Here is a 22642-nt window from a genome sequence, read left to right as displayed (position 1 = left end):
TATACATAAATGACTGTAAATGATGAAAATATTAAATCTAACTGCTTTTTTGTTATAGTTTTCCGCAACAGATACAGCAAAACAGAGAGATAAAACATATACTAATAGATAAACGATACCATCCCAGATGTCTGAGCCAAGAAAACAGACGAAGTTAAACCAATTGCAAGTTTAAAAAAGTAGAATTCCTACGTTCCATCTGCCATTTAATTCATTAACATTTTTTGAGCTGTTAGATATTGTTCAATAAAAGAAATTTCAAAAATCCAATCCAACAAATAAAACTATATTGTTTGTCTAATAATTGTCTTGTTGCTGGAGTTTTGGTGTAATGTTTATTTTTTGATCTACATCCAGTTTTACAAGCTATTTATAATTGAGGTTTCTCCATTCGCCTGACAGTATTGATAATATCTGCTGATGTAGTACATATACGTCATCTGTTATGCATACTATTGCAACCAATAACATATATGAAACTACTGTCATTATTGGGTTTTGAATGATCTATCTAGCAATAAAATTTTTAACAATGTACACACCAAAATATATATATTTTTGGAGGTTGCTTCGATCTTTACGCATATTGATATCAAACGAGAAGCAAATCAGCTGAACAGATACATTATAATTGTCATAAAACAAAACATAGGATAATATTTCAATGATTTAATCTTTCAACTCCTCATTACTTGCATATTTAATTCAGTAACTATATATAGAAGTGGTTTATGATGCTGTAGCATCCTTGATACCGAAGCAATTGGTTTTGTTACTTTAAAATAAATATAATAATGAATATTGCATGACTTCAATTTGGTTAGATTAGGTAACTAATGTAATCTAAGATAACAGAGTAACATTATTTAAAAACAACAGGAGGCGTGTGCCTCGGTTCCCTAAATCCGACTCGATCCGCACCCGTAGTCTCAAAATTCTGGATACTAACTGAAGTGTATCAAAAAAGCTCATTTTATATCACTTGCAAGCAACCACACGGAAAATACCATTTAATTTAAAAGGAATGAAAGTTATGATTAGGTTAAGTAAAATAGAAAGGAATAACGTTTTAATTTATTCTGTGTTCTGTGTGATGACTTGAGAGTGCATAAAGTATGCCAAAAACAATAGCATTTAAAGTTGTTTCTAACACACAATGCAGTGTAATCCAGTGACCACTTGGCTTCTTTTCATCTTTATTTCAGTTGATACACTAATACATTCCACGTTTCGGGCCTATTATTCCCCTCTTCAGTCAACTAAAATTGTTAAAAACAAAAGATTGTTGCATACAATACATTGCATGCCACTTCAGTCAACAATTGTTGCATACAATTCGCTTGTGCCAGTAAATATAGGTTGCGTATGAGTCGACCAAAATGGCTACCACAAAGGGTATAACGTGCTTGACAACGCACGAGAGTTACTTGTGTGTTGTCTTTTTAATAACTTTTCTCTCTGTAGTCAAAACGTTTTATTCGCATTTGTATCCGACATTAATCCTAGTTGATTTCGTAGTCGTTTAAGTCACGATGGTTACACTGAGCTTAAAATTCTTTTATACAAATGTTTTCACTCTAATATAGGCCATTGTCAGGTTTAATATTATAAATGTTCCAAAATGGAACGTATCGTTTTCGAATATTTTACATATTTAAAATTCAAAAAATAATTTAACTTTAAAATAAATTGAAAGAAGCGTGTATATTAAATAAATAAATAGACAAATAAAACACAGAAAACAAAGCTAAGTAAAAAGAAATAATTTAAGGGTTTTTAAGTGCCATTCTTTTTTCTATTATATATTTCCACGCCATTGGAAGCGCATTAGCATCCCTAGCATTTAGGCAACGGTTTTTCATTTTACTTTTATAAATTTCCACCTTTTCCATCTCTAATGCAATGGGTGGAGAGTGCACCATTTAAATGATTTTAGCCTCTTCCCATTTTACAATCGCTCCTTCAGTCTGTGCCGTAATTGATAATAGTGTCGTGTCCTTTGTCAAAATTGTATGTGTGTTCTCGCAGACGTACCGCCAGGTTTCTTCTAGTCACACCCACAAATCTTTTTCGATTCCTAACTGTTGATTTTCAAATGAAATTTTATATACCTCAGCTTTAAATTCCTTTTTACGCTGCCTTTATCGTTCCGTAGCAAGCTACAGATATTAGGTGCTCTTTTATAGATCATTCTCGATTTTTATAAGAAAAAGAGCATTTGATACGACGTTGGCAAACGACATATTATCATCAATTACGAAACAGACTGAAGGAGCGATTGTAAAATGGGAAAAGGCTAAAATCATTTAAACGGTGCACTCGCCATCCATTGCATTAGAGATGGAAAAGGTGGAAATTTATAAAAGTAAAATGAAAAACCGTTGCCTAAATGCTAGGGATGCTATTGCACTTCCAACAGTGCGGAAATATATAATAGAAAAAAGAATGGCACTTAAAAACCCTTAAATCATTTCTTTCTACTTAGCTTTGTTTTCTGTGTTTTATTTATTTATTTAATATACACGCTTCTTTCAATTTATTTTAAACTTAAATTATTTTTTTGAATTTTAAATATGTAAAATATTCAAAAACGATACGTTCCATTTGGAACATTTATAATATTAAACCCGACGATGGCCTATGTTAGATAGGGTGAACACTTTCTATTCTAACAAACTACTTTATACCCATAGCAGCCGCCATTATGTAGTTCGCGCTAATATCGCTAGGTGTCAGATCTATCGTTGGCACAAGCGAATTGTTGAGTGAAGAGAGCCATATTAGGCCCAAAACGCGGAATGTATACGCTTATCAACCGAAATAAAGATGAAAAGAAGCTAAGTGGTTGCTAGATTACACTGCATCATATGTTAGAAACAACAATAGAAATACAACACTGTTTAAAGTTATAAAAAATAAAATAGCATTTACAGTATTTTTTGTAATTTCCATACATCTATAAACAGTGGCAAACTTGGTCTAAAAATATTGATTGCCAGAATACAAAATGGGACATAAGTAAATTATTATTTAATTTTTATGTGAAATAAATAAAATTTTTAAATAATACATGAAAGGAAAAAAGGTGCAATTAAAATTTTTGCTAAATAAATTTATATTTTTTAATAATTACAGTGTTAGACGCCAACCAATGCCGAATTCTATCGGGCTAGACACAGCTATATTACTAAATAAATTATGCAACCAATTTAGCACTGGAGGGAGACATTAGGCGCCATCTCTTAATAACTTTAATAATTATAATTTTTAATTAATTACTGTATTTACTCGCATATAGGACGAGGTGTGACTTTAAAGATCAAAATAAAGAAAATTAGATTTACTAATACAATTCTTATCTTATTTCGTTTAATCACAAGTAAAGTATCAAATGCGCGTAAATGCATATATTGCCCCGCAGAAATTACCGGCATTTTAAACTTTAAGGAAAAATCTTGTAAAATCGACAACATAATTTGTTAATGTAAAGCTGGACAATCGGAAACTTTTTCTTTTGCCAGTTCTTAACAGTCGAATCCACTCTTCATTGATTACACTTATGAGTTCTCTGAATAATCATGTTTTCACATGGGAATGGATTAAAACTTATATCGGGCGCCCGTGTAATTTTAGAATTTTAATCTGGAATTCAATTCAAAAGCTTTGCTTTTCCTATTGCTATTCATCTTTACTCCCGACTATATACAAAGAATGATTCAAACAACCCAGATAAAATACTTATGTTTTTAAATACAAGAGGGTAAGCATCCGGTAAGAAAATGCAAATATACAGTTGACAAAAATTATTTGCAAAAACGCAAAGAATCTTTCGCTTGCGCGTATAGGACGACCCAGGAATTTGAAGCTGTGATAAATGAATAAAAACCTCATCTTATATGCAAGTAAATATGGTAATTTAAATAATTTAGAACTACTGGAAGAAAAAATCGGCCCAAAGTGGGACTCGAACCCACAACTCCTGCTTACTGTGCAGATGCGTTGCCAGTTATGCTATCCGGACCTCCAGTCTGATCTCCTCTTCCAGTATATATAAGCTTACGTTACAACCATCGACGGTTATTACGATGTCGGTTGGGGACACATCCAGTACCCACGTCCCGTAAACATCTTCCAATAGAAGCTGTGTCTAGCCTGATAGAATTTGGCATTGGCTTTATAGTATATCGGGTTTAGCAATGTTGCTTGTTTATAATTACAGTGTGCACGTGCATATATTGTACATGTTACTAGCAATATACAGTAGATACTAAATGTAAATAGATATTATCTGAGGAATTTTCATCATTATCTATAAGCTCATCTGCCATTTTTTCTTTCCTCTACCTCTGCAATGCTGTTTCCAAAGAGTCAATTTCCAATGTCTGATTTTCATCCGTATTCAACTGTTATATCTTGTAATTACATTTATTTACAAATTCTAATGCCTTGCTGTAAACATTAGGAACATTATCACATGTTCCTGTCTTTCCTTTAACTTTGTTGCAGGACTGTATTAACAGCATCGAGGCCTCTTGGAAATGCTATGCAACCGGCAGGTGATCGGAAAATTAGTGTTAAGTTCGGTCTGTGCGTAAATTAGTGTGAGGTCCCCGAACAACTGCCCAACCTGCCATGCGTTAAGATGGCTCTGCTTTGTTATAGTTCAATCTACTAAATTGTATGCAGTAAACATATCTAAACCACTTGTAAGTAAACTTGCAAAGGAGACTGTAGTTTCAAATATATACAAGTTAGTAAATGCTGTCAATATTGTTTGAAATTTTAGAAGACTTCAAGTAAAACATTTGCTTTCTGTTTTGTTTTGCAATAAACTTGTCTGAATCTTGTATTATTGATAAGCATGTGAATAGATTTACAAAAGTATTGACGGTGGCATCGAAATATCCAGATGTAGCTGTTTCTGTATTGGATTTTCCCGACTGTCGTTTTGCCAATTAGCTTTAATCGTTTCACTTTTTCTTGTCCTAGATGTTTTCCAACAACAACTATCCACACCTTCATACATACAGCCATTCCCTTGTATGAAGTTTTCAAAAGTTTCTAAATTTTGGAAAAATTGAAAAAAGAAACTGTAATGTTTTATTATACGAATATGTTGCTAAGCCATATCAGTAATTTTATTTTGTGAACCATTACACTGAGCATGATAGCTTGCAATCCATCAGTATTAACAGATAAACCTTTTTGAGATCAATTTAAAGATGATCAAAAAGTACCCGTCCCTTACCATCATTACTCGGGCACAACTGAAAGTAGTTGCTCACAGATAACACTTATAATCACCTACCAAACAGTAATGCAAAACCGATTGACGGATGAATTATGTTGTGTTGAACCAACGTGTTCTTGTATCGCTTTCTTCATAATTTGAATTAAGGTGTTAATAGTCGTCAGGTACGTAATAAATCCACAATGGTCTTTACTTTGAGTCTTTCTTTGTTGTTCGTAATGGTTTGACTCTTTGTAGACTCGTTTCATACTGCAAAAATAGGAGCCATAATGGGTCATATTTTGCCATCAACTACACTGTAGCTAAAACAATTGCCATGATTCAGAATCTCATTATCCAAAGTGTAGACTGATTCATTTCTGTGACATTGAAAAGGAAGCCCTTGTTTGCTAAACATCTTTACGATGTATATAATTCTTTATATTTAAATTAAAGGGCATATGGCAACGGTATATAAAAATATTAATTAAAAAAGCACACAAAACACAGCCAGTACAAGGCAAAGAGCCGACATAAGCCAAATCAAAATTATATTTTCAGACTTATTTACATTATAGTTTGCTGATAAACTCACTATTTAAGAATATAAATTATTTTGTTTGTAACTCAGATTTGTGGCTTTGTAAACCTATCTTTGGATGGCATCTATTTTATAGTATTAAATTTGAAAATTCTGTTTTTTGCATCAAAAGAAGTCTTCATTTACTACATCAGGACAATAGAATGGCACAAGAACATCCTTGTACCAATTATTTGAGTGCCAAGAATATTCTGTTTGAATAACATATAAATACAGTATACTTGATTATTAGCACTTCCTTCTCGTAACGTCATACCTTGCTTATTACGAATGCTGTAAACCCAATAAGCCCGAGAAATATGATAAGTTATTGCATTTATCATTTTCTATTAGCTAGAGGATCTAAAAGATTCCGTGTTTTCTAAAGGAGAAATATCAGTATGTAATACTGCTTGAATGTCGTGAAAAAGAAATCAAACTGCTTACTTATCAGTAACGTACAGGGTTTGATGACCAACAAAGGCAAGAAAAATACACAGTTATAAAAACCTAACCAAGGAACATAGGAAATTAATGGATACATACATCAAGATTTAAATCAACTGGTGGAATCAGTTATTCTTACCAAACATTTCTATTATCAGTAAATATATACAGGGTTCCTACTCAAATTCTTGTTTTGAATTCCCTGACTTTCCCTGACCAACTTTGTCCAAATTCTCTGCCCTCACATTTCTTACGGTGTGGAATATCGACATAATGAAACAGCATTTTATTTACCGTGAACATTGATTGAGTATATCTATCCCTCTTTTCGCACAGTTGATATGTTTCAAAGACTGCCACATTAAAAATAACATACCAGTACATCCTGTAGAAAAATGTTTGATAGAATCCAAAACGTCAATGTAATGAAAAAATAAGCAACAAATGAAACGTGGGCTTTTTATTTTATCATTACTTATCGTTATTATTTGTATGTAAATCTAGTAAATACAAGATAGCATAAAATCAACAAACGGTATTTGATATACAGTACAAATAGTACTGTACTGTGCTTAAAATGAACTCTCGACTTAGAAACACATAATTTTAAAACCAATCTTTCGACAAAAAGAGTAACTTTTTTTTTTAAACAGCAACATAATTTTAACAAAAAGTTAAATTTAAAAATTTTCAAATAAAGCATTTTTTCCCTCAAAAAAATTGATCGTGTAAAAAAAGAAAGGTCCCTTCTCAATAATCTTTTGTGTCATCACTTTCGGCACATTTTGACAATCTCTTAGAAAATACAGAATATCTTTGTCGCTTACTTTCAATTCTTTTAAAACCTTTTTTTGCTGCAAAACCAATATCCAAATTCTTAAGATGTACCAAGTTTTCATTAGCATTTAAATCTATTTTTAGAAACTGCTTGTCGGTGACCCTGTCATTTTTCACAAACTTTCTCATCAGATTCATTAAAAATTGAACAACTGCTTTATAAAGATAAGGTGCAAGAGGTTTGTTGCTCTGAAATCAGGTGGGAAAGCTCTCACTTTGTGTACATATTGACCGAAAAAATAAAAGTTTAACTTTAATAAAGGGGTCATTGAGTGCCCGTCTCAAGAATGTAGCCACCTTGCTGTCTTTCAACTTTGTACTGTTGTTTATGTATGTCTTCACAGATTCAATAACTTCTGCTGCACGTTCCAAGCACTCTCCATTCGCCAACCACCTTGTTGAACCAAACTTTTTGGGAAACAATCTGCATCCACTTATAGCAATGTATTCGGCACGCTGAGCGGGCGAGTCTTTTAGCAAATAGTACAAATTCCGTAGCAGTGGTAACAAATTCCAATCTACTACTTTAAAACCAGCTTTTACAGCACCATGGGTGCAGAACATGTAAACCACATGTTCCCATTCTCACAAATGATTTACCAACATTCTGTGTCTCCATGTGATCTTCTAATTTATCCAGAAAACTTGTTTACATTTGGTCCGTCCATACAGATATGAAGAATTTTTGCTAGATCAAGATGAATGTCTGAAAGGCAATTGAGAAATGCAGAGAGAAGATCATCTGCTGTACTATGATCCAGAAAGACACTATTTAAATATCTGGTCATAACCTTATCTTTACTCTCATCCCAGTATTTTATCACAAGATCCATTTGAGTTCTTTGAGTGACTTTGTTTAGTGATTCGTCAAAGGAGATAGTAATATTATCACAACTTGTAACGGCATCAATTAATTTTTCTCTGAAATAATGGGCTAGGCCATAATTTATTATATAGGAAGCTTTATCTGGACCCAATTGAAATTGTGTGGCTATAGCACTGTCAGGGAACATTTTTTTGAAAATGTTTTTAATATCAGAGCATGAATTGAGTGACATCTTTTTCTTTACAACTGCCAATGCCCAAGTTATCTCTGCTTTTATTACATCATCTTTTATCACAAAAGGTGTCAATGTGCTGCTAAGAAATGTTGATTTGGTGAGAGACTGTTCATTAATGATCTTAGATCTATCTTCCACAACAGAAGCCGTTTCACACACATTTTGTCGACTATTAGAAGAGTTTGAATTTGTCGGGGTTAAAAACCTTACCAGCGAAGTTTGTTCCGACTTCAATCTTTTTATTTCAACACGACTAGAACTATTTGCATGGGATATTAATGCACGCTTTCCCATATTACTTAACGAGAAAACTTTACAACAAATGCAGCAAAATGCTTTTGTATCATATCTTTTACAGTTCCTAACCAGGAATTGAATTCTGGATGAATAGCCAGATCTAGCCATTGGAGATTAAACCTCGTTTGTTTCCGTGCCATTATAATTTAAGAATGTAGAAAAACACAAACCTCGAACAATATTATTAAAAGACAGATGAACCGAACCAGATCGGATAGCAATGTGTAAGACTTGTTTTGTCACAATACTAAGTACAACATTCAAACGACATCCAATCCGTATCTGCACATATATTAATTAAAAGTAGTGTTGCCAACCAACTCAAAATTCAAATTTACAGCTAGACATTTTTTAATAAAAACACTCAAATCATACTGTTTCCATTAGAATTGTTTGGTTTTTTTAAGCTAGATTGTTCATAAATCCACTAAATTAGCTGAATTGGCAACTCGTTAAAAGAAAAAAAAATGTTCCGTTACCGCCATTTTGATTTCGGTTTCGATGTAAAGCCAGAGTTTTAATAATTTTTATTTATTATTTATTTAATTTTGCATTAAATTTCATATTTTCATAAAATTTTCTTAATAATTCGGACAAAATTTATTTATTTTAACCCTTAATTACAATTCTTATAATTATTGCAAATCATATCACAAACCATCTTTCTCACTTTTATAGCAAATTTTAATTCAACGAACTAATGTTATAGAATTTAAATAAAATAAAATAAATACAGAAATAAACGTCAAACGAAATTACAATTATACATTAATAAAATATAGAAGTTCGGCGCATAGAATCGTAACTATAAAATCTCGTTCTTTTGCAACGTAACTATAAAAATAGTTTTGGTGTTGTTTCGCACTAAAATACTAAAAAATTAAAATACATTTGATTAATTTAATTCATTTTTTTTTTTAAATTTACCAGCTTTTTAAATTTATAATTAATTATAAGCAAGTTAACATTGGTTAAACTATTGGATTATCTAGTTCACTGTTTCTCAACCACCGGTCCGCAGAGAATTTTTACCGCTCTGCGTTAAAAATTTTCTTATTGAAAAAAATAGCGATAATTTAATAAATGATGATGATAATTTTACAATTTACTTCTGTAGTAATTCTTTAATATGTAGTAAAGTATTTTGTTAAAACACTACCGGTCCGCAGGCCAAAAAAGGTTGAGAAACGCTGATCCAGTTGATTTTCAAGACTATAACTACAGTATATCTATTACAGGTATGATCCCTAAATTTGCCAAAATCAGTGGATATTTGTTACTCAACATCATTTCTGTTAAACTAATTATTAAACTATGTATCGAAGTTGCAGAAATTAATGGGAGAGGGAGGAAAATATGCTTGCAGTACGGTACTTTCAAGGAAAATCGTAACAACAAATGTAAAAAACTACTAATCGTCGCCAGCATTTTACTGTAAATATCGGGTAGCTATTTATAATTTTTTTATGTTGTATGCTAATGTTTTAAATGTGAAAAACAATTATTAAATTACCGATTTTTACTGATCTATTTAGCTATTTTGAAGTGAATATTCTAATCAATTACGATTTCAAGTTTTAAAAGTTTGTAAACTAATTTTAATTAGTTATTTTTATTCTAATTAACAAATTTATCTTTTTATAATCGCTGAATTATTAAAATTAAAAACTATTACATAATAGTAGTTTATCCTGTTATTAATCCACGACTGTAAAATTATATGGCTTCAGAACGGTGAAAAAGCCATTTCGGATTCTGGTATATTTTCTTATTAAAGATTGCAGCATTACTTCTTGCCACCTGCAGATGGCTACGCTTGGTCAGCCATATTCAGCAAACGAAATCAACGAGGCAGCTAAGGAGACAAATTCCCCGACATTCCATGACTTTTTCCGAAATTAATGAAAATCCCTGACTTTCCAGGTGCGTAGGAACCCTGTATATACTTTCAATAATTCACATCATGTTACTTCCAAATTGGGTAAATAAATCTACACTAAACTGTAAGATTACTGTACAATCGGTCTCGGCCACAACCGATGCACCGGTGAATGATCTAATAAGCTTTTATCAAAACGTCCGGCAACCTAACAAAAACGGCAGAGGCAAACGGTGCTACACTGGCATTTGCATATTTATTTTATCAAATTAAATTTGGGTTAATGCAGACGAGTAGTAAAAATATAATTAATAATATAACCGTGAAGGTGGCCATATTGTCAAACCATATCCGCAAAGAATAACCTTATCCACTTTTCTGGAAAATATTTTAATTAATGGAGAAACATTGGTCTAGTAACTAAATTAACAAAAATTTCTAAACTAGAATGTCAAAGCATTCTATGATGCTTTTACAAATATAAAAAGATAAAATGTCAAGAAATTAAGTACAGTAGCCCCTCATTATATCACACTTGTCAGGAGACAAAGAAAAGGCGTGATATAACCAAGTACTAAAGAGATTATACATGCTATGGAATCTCTATCCTCTATTCTATCATCAACAAGTGTTTCTGATGCAAAATAAGCTTAGTTTTTCAATACGTTAGGTGAATTTAGGATATTAATCAATTCGCATCAATTACAAAGACAGAGAATCGTTGTCTGCAGCATGGCAGTCTTGTTACGATAACCAAGAGGTGGATTAAGCACGACGGCAACATATTATAGACTCTTATAGAAAATTGGCCAATAAAGTAGGCTGAAAACATTTGTCTGTCAATTAAAGTATTTGAGTTTCACAGTCAATTCAAAAAAAATAGTCACTATTCACTGTTTCGCTAAATCAAAATCTATTCATTACTTGAAAATAAATACTTTTTTGTAACCAATTTAATTATTCCCCGTAATTCTGATATGTTAAAATTCCAAAATAAATTTGTTCTAAATAATTAGTGGTTATATTTCAAAAATTTTCAATTTTTATACTAACATATATAGTGTGTAATTGGTATGGTAACAGTACTTACTTTGCTTGTAAAATGCGATTGTCTACGTCGTCAATCGAGCCGCCGTGAGCAATTCGAAAAGCACCCATGAAAGCGGATCGCTTTCTACGCAATTTTTCACACTAAAAGAAAATTAAACAAAATTTTCAATTCAAGATATTACCTTTAATTTTTTAAATTTTAATCATTGAAGGTTTAGCGTTTCTTCCGGCACGAAAGATATTCAATTGCTAACAAATTAGAAATTATTATGAAGATTGTAAAGATTTTATCTTTTCACTTATTAATCCTGAACCGAAACTTCAAACTATTTACAGAACATAATTAAGCCAATGGTCAGATGGTGAAGAAGATAAAGTGTCGGCCCACTGCTCCGAGAAATATGGGAATGAATCTGGATGGCCAAAAAACCCCTAGGAATTTTCTGGAGTCCAACGTATCTGCGGCTCCATCGTCGCCACCCGGCTACCCCACTGCGAACCTGCCAAACCATAACGGTTTGATAAGGCGGCCCTCTTCGTATCCACGGAGAAGAGTTAATAATAAATAAGCTATTGGACTGCATATAATATATTAATTTATCTATATAATTTGTCTAAAGATAGACAGTTAAGCCCTTTAGTCAGACTATATACTTAGTTAAATTCGTAGCCCAAATGTAATTTGATAAATTGACAATTAGATATTTGATTAATCTGGCTATTTGATTAAGCTGACGTATTCAAATTAGTCGACATCAATTAGTTTCGAGTCATCTATTAAATCGATTTAATCACTTATTTGTTATTATTTGGAATTAATTATTATAGTAACAATGTTTCTTCTATTAACACATTCTAAATAAAAATCAAATAACGCAATTTTTCGTTACTGTTTAAACTGTAGTTGAAACCTAAAAACTTTTTTATTATTAAAAAAAATTACGAAAATAATAGGAATTTCTTACGTTGTAGAAAAAGAAGGCAATAAAATTTTGTGCACGTGTTAAATTTATTGTAAAAACTTAGTTTGGTCTCGTAATAATAGAACTGTAACAGAGCGTGTGAAAACCAGCAACTGCCGAAACAGTAATGTCGTTCTACGGCATCGAAAGAAATAAAGTATTCGGAGTTCTTGTGAATGTATCAGACGTACCAAAGATATTAACATTAAATTTTGATTGTCAGTCACAATTCTATTATGAAATATTTTTTAACTATTTTGAGCCACTTACTTTTAAAAATATCTAATTTTTTTTTTATTAATTTCATTGTGTTTACTAGTCCTGAACTGTCCCTAATTTTTTTTAAGTTTAAACAAATATAGTATAAAGTAATTTTAATAAATTTATTCCAAACGAATCTATTAATAGCAACCAAAAAAATGACGATGATAAATAAAATAAAAACTTTGTAGTGACTTAATCATTTTATACAATACATACAGTGATTCAATTTTATCGTCGTTATTACTTAAACTTACTAACTACAATATTTTATTAATAATCTGATAGTAGCGAGGTCCAGGCCAAAGTTTTAAACACGAAAACGTGTACGTCGGACGTTCGGCACCGCTTTCCTGTAAGCATAGAAGTTTGGCAATGACATTTGGAAAGTCAGTGAAATTGTGCTCGACATTCCAAAGGTCATTGCCAAACTTCTAGGCTTACGGGAAAGCGGCGCCGAACGTTCGACGTACACGTTTTTGCATTTAAAACTTCGGCCTCGACCTTGCTAGTATCTGTATATTAATAAAGAAATCGAGTCAACCGATATTCAGTTTCTGATAACCAGATAGACCACCATTAAATCTGGGATTTATGTATTTAATCTTTCTGTTTTTATTTTTAATTCTCTACCTTATGGGTACTAAGAGGACCTTTTTTTTCTTTGCAGGCTCATCATGGATTTGGTCAGGCTCACAATGGAACAGCTGGATAATGACAAGGGAGGACCAGAATGGACCAACCATAAAAATTCTTGGTGTTCTCCACCTGGGTTTGATCAGAGCAGCGGGTTGATACTTTCGTCACCTTGACCGTCTAGCGAGAAATTTAACCCTTATACATATAAATATATTTCAGCTCAATGGTCTTCTTCACACAGATATATAATTTAAAACTGTAATAAAAATATTTCATTAGAAATTGGTAACTCAAAATTACCTGACCCTACTGTCATTAACATAATTTAACATCTTCCTGGTAAACAACTTTACGAAAACCCGATACATTACAACAAAGCACCAACCACTGCCGTACAGCCTGATGGCAGTAGTTAGTGCTTTATCGGCCAGGTAATTGCAATGTATATTTATTTTTTGAACTATTAACAGATAAATTTGAAACAATATATGAGAAAAATCTAGTAATTATATAAATTTAGCAAAATTATATTTTAATTTGCTTTATCATTATTATTATTAAATGATTTAATCAGTCAATCGAGGAGAATTTTAATGGAAATGGAAATTAAGATAAAAATTTTGCAAACCCCTTCTTTAGCTGCTGCTAATTGTTTTTCAGCAGCTGCTTTCTTTGCGTTGTAGTATCTCAATTCTAACTCGTGGGTAAGCTGTAACCAACTTTGCAGATCGGTCGGCGGTGCCCACGGTCTAGATTCCAACATTTTTTTCGTTTTCTTCAAATCCTCTTGAGCGTCGCGCAATTCGTCTTCAAGCTGCAAAACTCTGCCTTGTTTCATGTGATCCAACTCTTGTTTTTCACAAGCTTGAAGCTAAAAATTAATATATTTTGTTTTGAAATCTTAAAACAAAATCAATATATTAATAAGTATAATGATTATTATTATTTCAAATTATTATTTAAAGTAGCTGTCGCCTGTTGAAAACAAAGGGAGAAGTAAACCTATGCTTTTTTATCATAGTATTTATGCTTTGAATTTTCGAAAAATGGAACCGATTTTCAGTTAATAAATTATTAGAAGGTTGCTGTTTGGATTTTAAAACCAAGTTTTTACAAAAATAGGGTTGAGTTGGGCCATATCAAATTATTTAATACACAAAGCTATGCATTCAATTTAGTATTTTGAATCTGTCATAAATACAGAATTTTTAATACAAATTACGTAATGTAATGCTAAAATGAAACATGTAAAAATATGAATCACATGAGACTTGTATGACTTCACACGAAATGTTTAAACGAGACAAAAATGGCCAAACACAATATTCAAATGATATCAAGGAACTGGTTGTATAAAACGTAAATTTGAATCGTCACCTGCAGAAATAAGCAAACATCTTAAATTTTCTTTTTCAACAATTTTACGAATCCTGAAATTATATACGCTGGAGGAATCGTTGAAACTGCACATAAAACTGGAAGACCTTTGAAAATAACAGTATGAGATGATCACCAAATCAGACAATTTGCTACCGTTAATCCTTCAATGTCGTCTGTAAAAATCGAAGATGCAATTCGATCATTAAATAGTATTGAACAATACGATGTAGTCTTGTAAAGGTGACGTTATGCGCGGCAAAATCACCATACGTGTCAAAAAAGAACAGGCAATTTGTCTGAATTTTGCATGGGAACACTTACACTGGACTGAAAAGAATTGGAAATTATGAAAAAAGCATCATGGAATGACAAATCCAAATATAATTTGCTGTCTTTAGATGGTGTACAGTGAATTCTCCACCCTGCAAATGCAAAATATTCACTGCATTATACTGCAAAACGTGGATCTATCATGATCTGGGGATGTTTTTCAAGTAATAGAGTAGACCTGGTCGACTATGTAAATTTGTTTTGTATACCTTGATATTCTGAAAAATGTCATTTTATCTCATTTTACTCGTCATAAATTTGTGGATAGATTTATCAACAAGATAACGATCCGAAGCACAAAACTGGAGTTGTAACTGACTTTACTGCCAAAAAAGAATCGAATATTGAATTAGTCAGCACAATTATTTCAGTTCCATTTCTTAAAAATATCACAAATTACTAAATTTTGTAATACAGGGTCTTCCAAAATAAATTCTGCCATTTTTCATTTACTGTAATTATGTTAATTATTACACAAGAAGTATGCAATGTACATCAAACAATAGAATAACCATTCAAGTTTCATCTAGCATCTGCATTCAAACGTCTTGTCGTCTACTACTTCTAGGAAGCGCTGTAAACAAAAATGGCAAATCTGTAACAGAGAAATCACTTTGCAAAGTCGGAATCACTTGTCGTTGCACAACATAACAATCTGCAGGAGCCGTAGAATTATGGTTACTTTACGAGGAGTGACAATTATACACTGTAGCAAGCGTGGTAGAATTTGAGCATCTGTTGGATATGTGATACGTGACATGCATACATCCAATCAAATGAGAAATTGTAATGGGCAAATGCGAAACTTGGACAGATAACAATTAACATAATTACAATAATTTAAAATGGAATAAAGACATTTATATTTAGATTTATATTAAACAAATAATTTTGCAAATGAATTTAAACTTCTAGTAAAGAAGAATCTAGATTTAGCAACCACTGTTGTGATCACAAAAACTTGGGATAAGTCCTCACTTAAGATAGCTATCTCTTATCATTTAATTGTTACTCGTTCTCCTGATGGATCTTTGGCGATAAGCAATAAGTTTTGCCGAAAAGAACTAATCACACAAGGGAGAGATGTAAAATAAAGTTGGCATAGTCAATTACTGGTGTGTCCAATGTGGTTAGTTCTCTTCAGCAAAATTTATGCTCATCACTAAAGCTATCTGTTAAATTTGCCATATATTTTTACAACACCAATGGTTTTTTAAATGGTTTTGATTTGTACAATAATGGTTTTGGTTATGTTTTATATAATAATGTGCAATAATAACAAATTCAGAAGCAAAAAGCAAAAAATTGTCAATACTCTTTTCAAACTACAGTTAAATAATAATCAAACATTGACAAAAAACCTTTAAAATGCAGCTTTTTATTGACTAATCGAATGTTTTCAGCCATTTAAACGAGCTTCCTCGGGAATAAAAATCGAACAATTTCGATTTTTATAAAAAGAAGTTCGTTATGGAACAATTTTGAACATTTTAATTATTATAGCTGTCTAGTGCTAGTGTCCCAATCCGCTACCACCTCCGTCAGGTCTGTTATAACATTCGTCACTAGTGCGGCAATTGGCTGCTCATTCTATACGTTCCTTTTATTTTCTTTTAACTTTTCTTAGCCTTTGCTTGTGACGTATGTTATAGCAGACCCAACATAGTAGTAGTGGATTGGGAAAGAGCTAAAATAATACAAAAGATTCGGGACAAGACGCACCTTAAATACACAGAAGCATGGCAAATACACAAGACAAACCAGGAAGGACAAGCAATAAACTTTAGAGAATCGAGTAAAGTCACAGCGGCATGGAGAGTGGGCATAATCTGAATACTTTAGTATAAAAAGGGACAAACGGTTAAGGAATTAGGCACAGTTGTGTTAATGTTTTAGTTATTTATATTTTATTTTTATTTAGTTATTTATTCTTATTTTATATCTATATATCTATATATATATTTGTACAAGTAACCTGTACATATTGTATTTTTACGGGCTTGCGCGCTAGACGGCTATGAAAATTCAAATGTTCAAAATCGTTCCATAGCAAACTTTGTTTTATAAGATTTCGATTTTTATTTCCGAGGAAGCTCATTCAAATGCCGAAAACATTCGATTAGTTAATAAAAATCTGCATTTTAAGGGTTTTCGTCGATGTTTGATTAGAATTGTCAACATTATGAGGCTAATTTTTATGCAATTATTATTGATAATTAACATAATTTGGCACTAGAAACATTATGCACCATTGAGTACTAAATTTAAGAATTAGAAATAAATAATTAACTAACTTTGAGAAAAATAAAGAAAAGATCTAGCCTGGAATGAGAATCAAACCACAACTACTTCAAACTAAGCAGGTGATATTACCAATTACACTAACTAGACTTTCCAAGCATAATTTTTAATAATTTTCTCAATAAATAACTCATTTTATTCATTCTTCTTCTGTTATTCTTTCCTTCTTTAAAATTCTGAGTTGCTTAATGACTCCTAGTCATTATGTTGGCATCATTTTACCAATGTTTGATGCAAGGGTGTCAGAGAGTACTATCTATAAGTGTTTCTTTAAACTAGTCGAATGCAAAAACTTCATTTGACAAGTTTAAAGACAAAGAAATTCTATGAAATGGCAGAACCAAAAACAAGCATGAAATTCATGGGAAACATGTAATCTACTGTACTGTTCACTTAACGGAAGCTTAGCGAATAAGAAAAATAAGAAATTTTCGTCTGTTGTCTATAAAAGGCAGTGTTCGGTGTTCTAAGAGCATACATTGTTTCTGCTAAATACAAGTTTTGCTGTATCCCCCATTCACTAACTTTTACATTTAATTGTTAAAAAAATTTTTTACCGGTAACATTATTTTAAATAATTTTTGCAATTTGATAAGATAAATCATTGGATCTATTAGACTTTACTGAATACTTGCGTTATATATTTTGTATCACGCGTCTTATAAATACATATCTTACATAAAGTAGTACAAGAAAGTAGGCCGACAGTTTAGGTTGGCAGGGAGGGGGAGAATGCTGCAGTGCCAAAGCACTAGCGTAAATTTGAATTTGCCGACTGGAACGCTTTCGGTTAACAGACGTTTCGGTCGATCGGTATTCGGATAATTGATGCTCTACTGTACTAATATAAAAGAATAAAAATTGCTAAACACAACAGTATGCATTACTGTAAAAAATAAATAAATATATTACCCCAATTTCCTGTAAATAACCCCATGAGTTATCTACAATAAAAGAGGATGAGGGATATGTATCATCATGGGTTGTGCCACTTTTAAGTTGCAACAAGCAGGTTTATTGTGACATCGTCACAATGCTGGGCTGAAATTTTAATCATCTTTTAATTTAAAAAAATCGCAAGACACAAAATAACACAAAAGTGAATACAAAAAGTTTGTATGGTTAAATATAATAAGCTTTCTGTATCTGGTCACGATTTTCATCTTTGAACTTCATTCTCAAGATTAACAAAGTAAAGACAGACGACAGTGGAAATGTATAGATCTGCAATTTTAAAATGGCAGCCCAATTACAACATCACCTAACAGCTTTTCCTTTTTTTTAAACTTACTAAGAGCATCTCTAAAAATATCTTTTATATATCTCACGTATTCATCTCCATTGAAAATTTGCCTGAAATGACTGAAGACACGTATACGTACGGTACATCTCATCTTCCATTTTTTATAGGCCAATCCTTATTGATGTCATTCGACATTCATACTTAAACTTGTGTTTTGAAAACAGATTCACTAATGTTCTCCTTTCTTTACAATGACTCTCAGAGAACTGTTTAGAAGTTGACTGTCAATTTTAGCACCTCTACAGTGAATAAAAAGCTAAGAAATCAAGTCTCAAACACTTGTTATTGAATATTTTAGAGTCTATGTGCAAATGTCGTAGTAAAATCAAGTACAACTTTAAACAGGAGTTGCTTCTTATCAGTTTATTTTATTTTTTTATACTAGTTATGGTCACCCAAAGTCATAATGGTCACGTTGCCACCCCACATTCGCCTCAATCCCAGATATCTCTTCAAATATCAAATATACTTCAGGTTATTTACATTTTTAAATTTAATTTTAATTTTTATTTTTACCATATATTTATAGCCTGTCCAACAAAAAATGGACTTTTCAAATTCATTTTAAATGAGCAGATGTTCTCGTCAACAACTAAGACACACACATTTGATGATTGTAATGATAGTAATCTATAAACATTTGCTCCCTTTATTGTTATCAAATGAATTTTAACTAAAAATAATTATACACATGTAAAACAATAGCTGTAAATTGACAAAGCAATATTTTTGTTTGTCAAAACGCATTACTTTCACATCTTGTTAACAAACTAAAACCAAAGATAACATCACTACTATTTTAATTTACTTGCTTCATTTTTATATTAATTAAATTAACATTTAAGTACCTTACATCCTGCTTATTGTAATTATGGATATTGTTTACATAAATTCATACAAACCTAGGATTATTTTAAATTTTAAGCAATGAAGACCATACACAAACAAGTTGGGAGCTTTTAAAATAAAGTGCCATAAGACTGGGGTAAGTAGTTATTAGCGCGGATGAAGCCAAAGTTTTAAATGCGAAAACATGTATGTTGAACGTTTGGCGCCGCTTTCCTGTAAGCCTACAAGTTTGACAATGGCATTTGGAAAGTCAGTGGAATCATGCTCGACATTCCAAATGCCATTGTCAAACTTCTAGGCTTACAGGAAAGCGGCGCCGAACGTCCGACGTACACGTTTTTGCGTTTAAAACTTCGGCCTCGACCTCGCTATTAAATAACTTTTAGGTTAGAAAGTAGTAAGAAAAACATTTTGCGTAACCTTTCCTGAACAAGCCAAAAAACCCCAGGAATTTTTCGGGGATGGTCTTTCCCAGTTATGTCAGGCCTCAGCTCTCATCACTTAACTATCCTTTTAATCAAACCCACAATGGGCTTGATTAAACGGCCCTTTTGTCCATGGGGTGGAAAGAGTAAAAACAAAACTAACCATCTAAACTGAATAGAGGTTAAGTGACATGTTTTCAACAACTTTGGAAATGAGTGTACACGGCAGTGTTATTGTGTGGTGTCTTTATTTCCATTTTAACAGTTTATAGTTGTGAGTAATACACAGGAAATTACAGAAACAGGAAAAAATATATATATATACATTGTAATGAATTAATAAAAAGTTTAAAAAGTTTAAGTCGAAATGATTAATCAAAGAAATTCAAATACCTTTGCTGTTGTAATTTCATCTTTAAGTCTACGTTCTAAATTTTCTTTTTCAATTGCAACAATTTCTTGAGCATGTCTTGCTTTATCTAATCTATAAACATTTAAAATAATAGTGTTACTATACAATTACTTATGAAAGTATAACAAACATTGAAAAATTTATCAAATATAAGGGTCATACCAAAAGTAATGATTGCTATTTTTTACATAAAACTCTTGGTCTGCAGAAAGAAAATGGTTATACTAAAAAAAAATCTGTAAACATTTCTTTGTTTTTTAAAAAAACTCCACATTCATTGATACATTTTCGCCATTATTTTGGCAATTGGAAGATACCTCTTTTAAACCACTCTGTTCCAACTGTACATAAACAGCAACATATCACTTTTCGGACTGCTCTATCCCTCGTGAAATGCTGGCTTCTCAAATGATTTTTCACAAAACCATACAAGTAATAATTTAAGGGTGCTAGATTGGGACTGTAAGGAAAATGTGGAAGAATTTCCCAAACATTTTGTCTCAATCCATTGGATGCTATAATAGCGGCATGCAGCCACGCATTTTTGTTCAGGAGGACGACTTTTCTACCAGATCTCATCGCTTGGTATTCTACAAAGTTTTTGAAAGTCTGCTGCTATCAATCAGTATTGATCTCTTCTCCCCTATACTCCAGAAAATCCACCATTAGATATCCCTCAGCATCCCAGAAAACTGTTTTCTTCATTTTCACATTTGAAGGTTGAAGTTTTGGCCTTTCTCCCCCTTTGGTTAATCTGGGAGATGCTACTCGTGTTCTTTTTCCCGATTCCAGGATCATATTGGCAAAACCATCATACATCTCCTATCACAATACCCAGAAGAAAATTTTTATTTTTCGTATAATATCACTCAGATAAGTATCTGCACATCCGCTTTTGCTATGTTTTGTGATTGTCTGTGGATGGATACGCGAGGAACAAACACGCAATCGCCTTCCTATTCCAACTTCTTCAACATCTCTTAAATTGTGTGGTGGACCAAATTAAGTTTGGCTGCAATTTCTCATATGGTGATCTCTAATTTCCTGAATGAGCATATCGAGTTTTTCTTTATTCTTGGTAATGCCGCGGCTTTGCAGGTAACCTGTGTGTGGCTGATAGTCAATGTCACTTGCTGAAGACATGTATAAATCTCAAATAGCAAAATGTTCTTCTTAACGAGAAATTCGATCACCGCATGCACTGTAATCTGACATTTCTGATGAATATCCTTGGAATTCTTTGCAAAGACAGTCATCAAACCTAGTTCAAAATCTTACGGCAAGACGGAATAAAACAATTTAAAACATTCTTGTGTATTTCTCGGTAATTTGAGAGTGATTACGACTTTTGGTACCACCTTTGTACGTAGAAAAAAATTATGACATTTATTAAATATCAATTTATATATGATTTGTGTTTAAATAGAAGGAAAAGGCTCTAAAAGAAATCACAGTAGAGCACCAGTTATGTGTTTCATATTTATAAATGGAACATGGGAACACTTTGGTAAAAGGAGTATATAAACATGGACATAGGAGTTTGGGGAGGAAAGGAAGTAACTTCAGTAACTTCCGTTACAAATTTGCGCAAAACAGTGGGAAAAACTCAGAAGAACGTAGAAGGTTAATTTGCCCAAATTTTATACAAAAACCAAAGCATCAATTATTACTCTTCCAATAATTTGTTAACCTTTTTGCTTTCTCTGTCAGATTTCTTTTGTTGTTGCTTTGTCTGAATTTCCTCATTTTGCCTAAATTTGAGAGGGAAGTTGCCCTCTTTGCTCATCCAACTCGTACATCCATGTTTATACATTAATTTGTGTTTGTCTGTCTACCTTTTCAACAGCAAAATGTTTCATTTATAAGCTAAATTCATTAATTTATTAAGTTTTACTTACACGTTGTTTCCTTTTTAATAAAGATGTTATATCAAATTATTCTAGTAGTGAGAAAATGTAATTTCTGTCACTTTCAAAACATTTAAGTTTTAGATATGTTAATTTCTCACATAAAAAAAACCTAAAAAATTAACTAGTTAGCTTTGTTTTTTGACTCTTTCTGCCCCGAGGGCACTAAGACGAACTTTTAATTAAGCCCATTGTGGGTTGGCAAGGCTCACAATAAGGCATTTGAGTGGCAAAGGATGGGGCCCAATGTGTCCAGGACAGACCACACCCAAAAAATTTCTAGAGTTTTTCAGTCCATCCATCTCCTTTAGCTTATTCTGTAGCTTGTTTAACTTATTCTTTTTTTGTTTTTTTTAAAGTTCTCCATTTAGAAAGTGATGTAGAAACTTCATTTTCTGGCTACTATCAGATCTTAAATTTATATATATATTAGAGTATTTTTAGAATTTAATGGATTGTTTAAAAACCTTGTTAAACATCTGAAATAAAGGC

General features: G+C 32.1%; 1 protein-coding gene across 1 annotated transcript in view; it reads right to left on the bottom strand.

Moving 5' to 3' along the window:
- Positions 1-22642, bottom strand: part of LOC136971992 (stromal interaction molecule homolog) — a 71622-nt gene that overhangs the window by 8128 nt on the left and 40852 nt on the right. Inside the window, 3 exon segments of the mRNA XM_067266523.1 lie at positions 11422-11522; positions 13872-14114; positions 20225-20315. Of these exon segments, the coding sequence (XP_067122624.1) occupies positions 11422-11522; positions 13872-14114; positions 20225-20315 (435 nt within the window).

The sequence above is a fragment of the Centruroides vittatus genome, unplaced genomic scaffold, assembly GCF_030686945.1.
Source record: "Centruroides vittatus isolate TY-2023 unplaced genomic scaffold, ASM3068694v2 contig_2747, whole genome shotgun sequence".
In the NCBI taxonomy this organism is placed as follows: Eukaryota; Metazoa; Arthropoda; class Arachnida; order Scorpiones; family Buthidae; genus Centruroides; species Centruroides vittatus.
The sequence above is the reverse complement of the archived record's forward strand: the minus strand, read 5'-3'. Positions and strand labels throughout refer to the sequence as shown.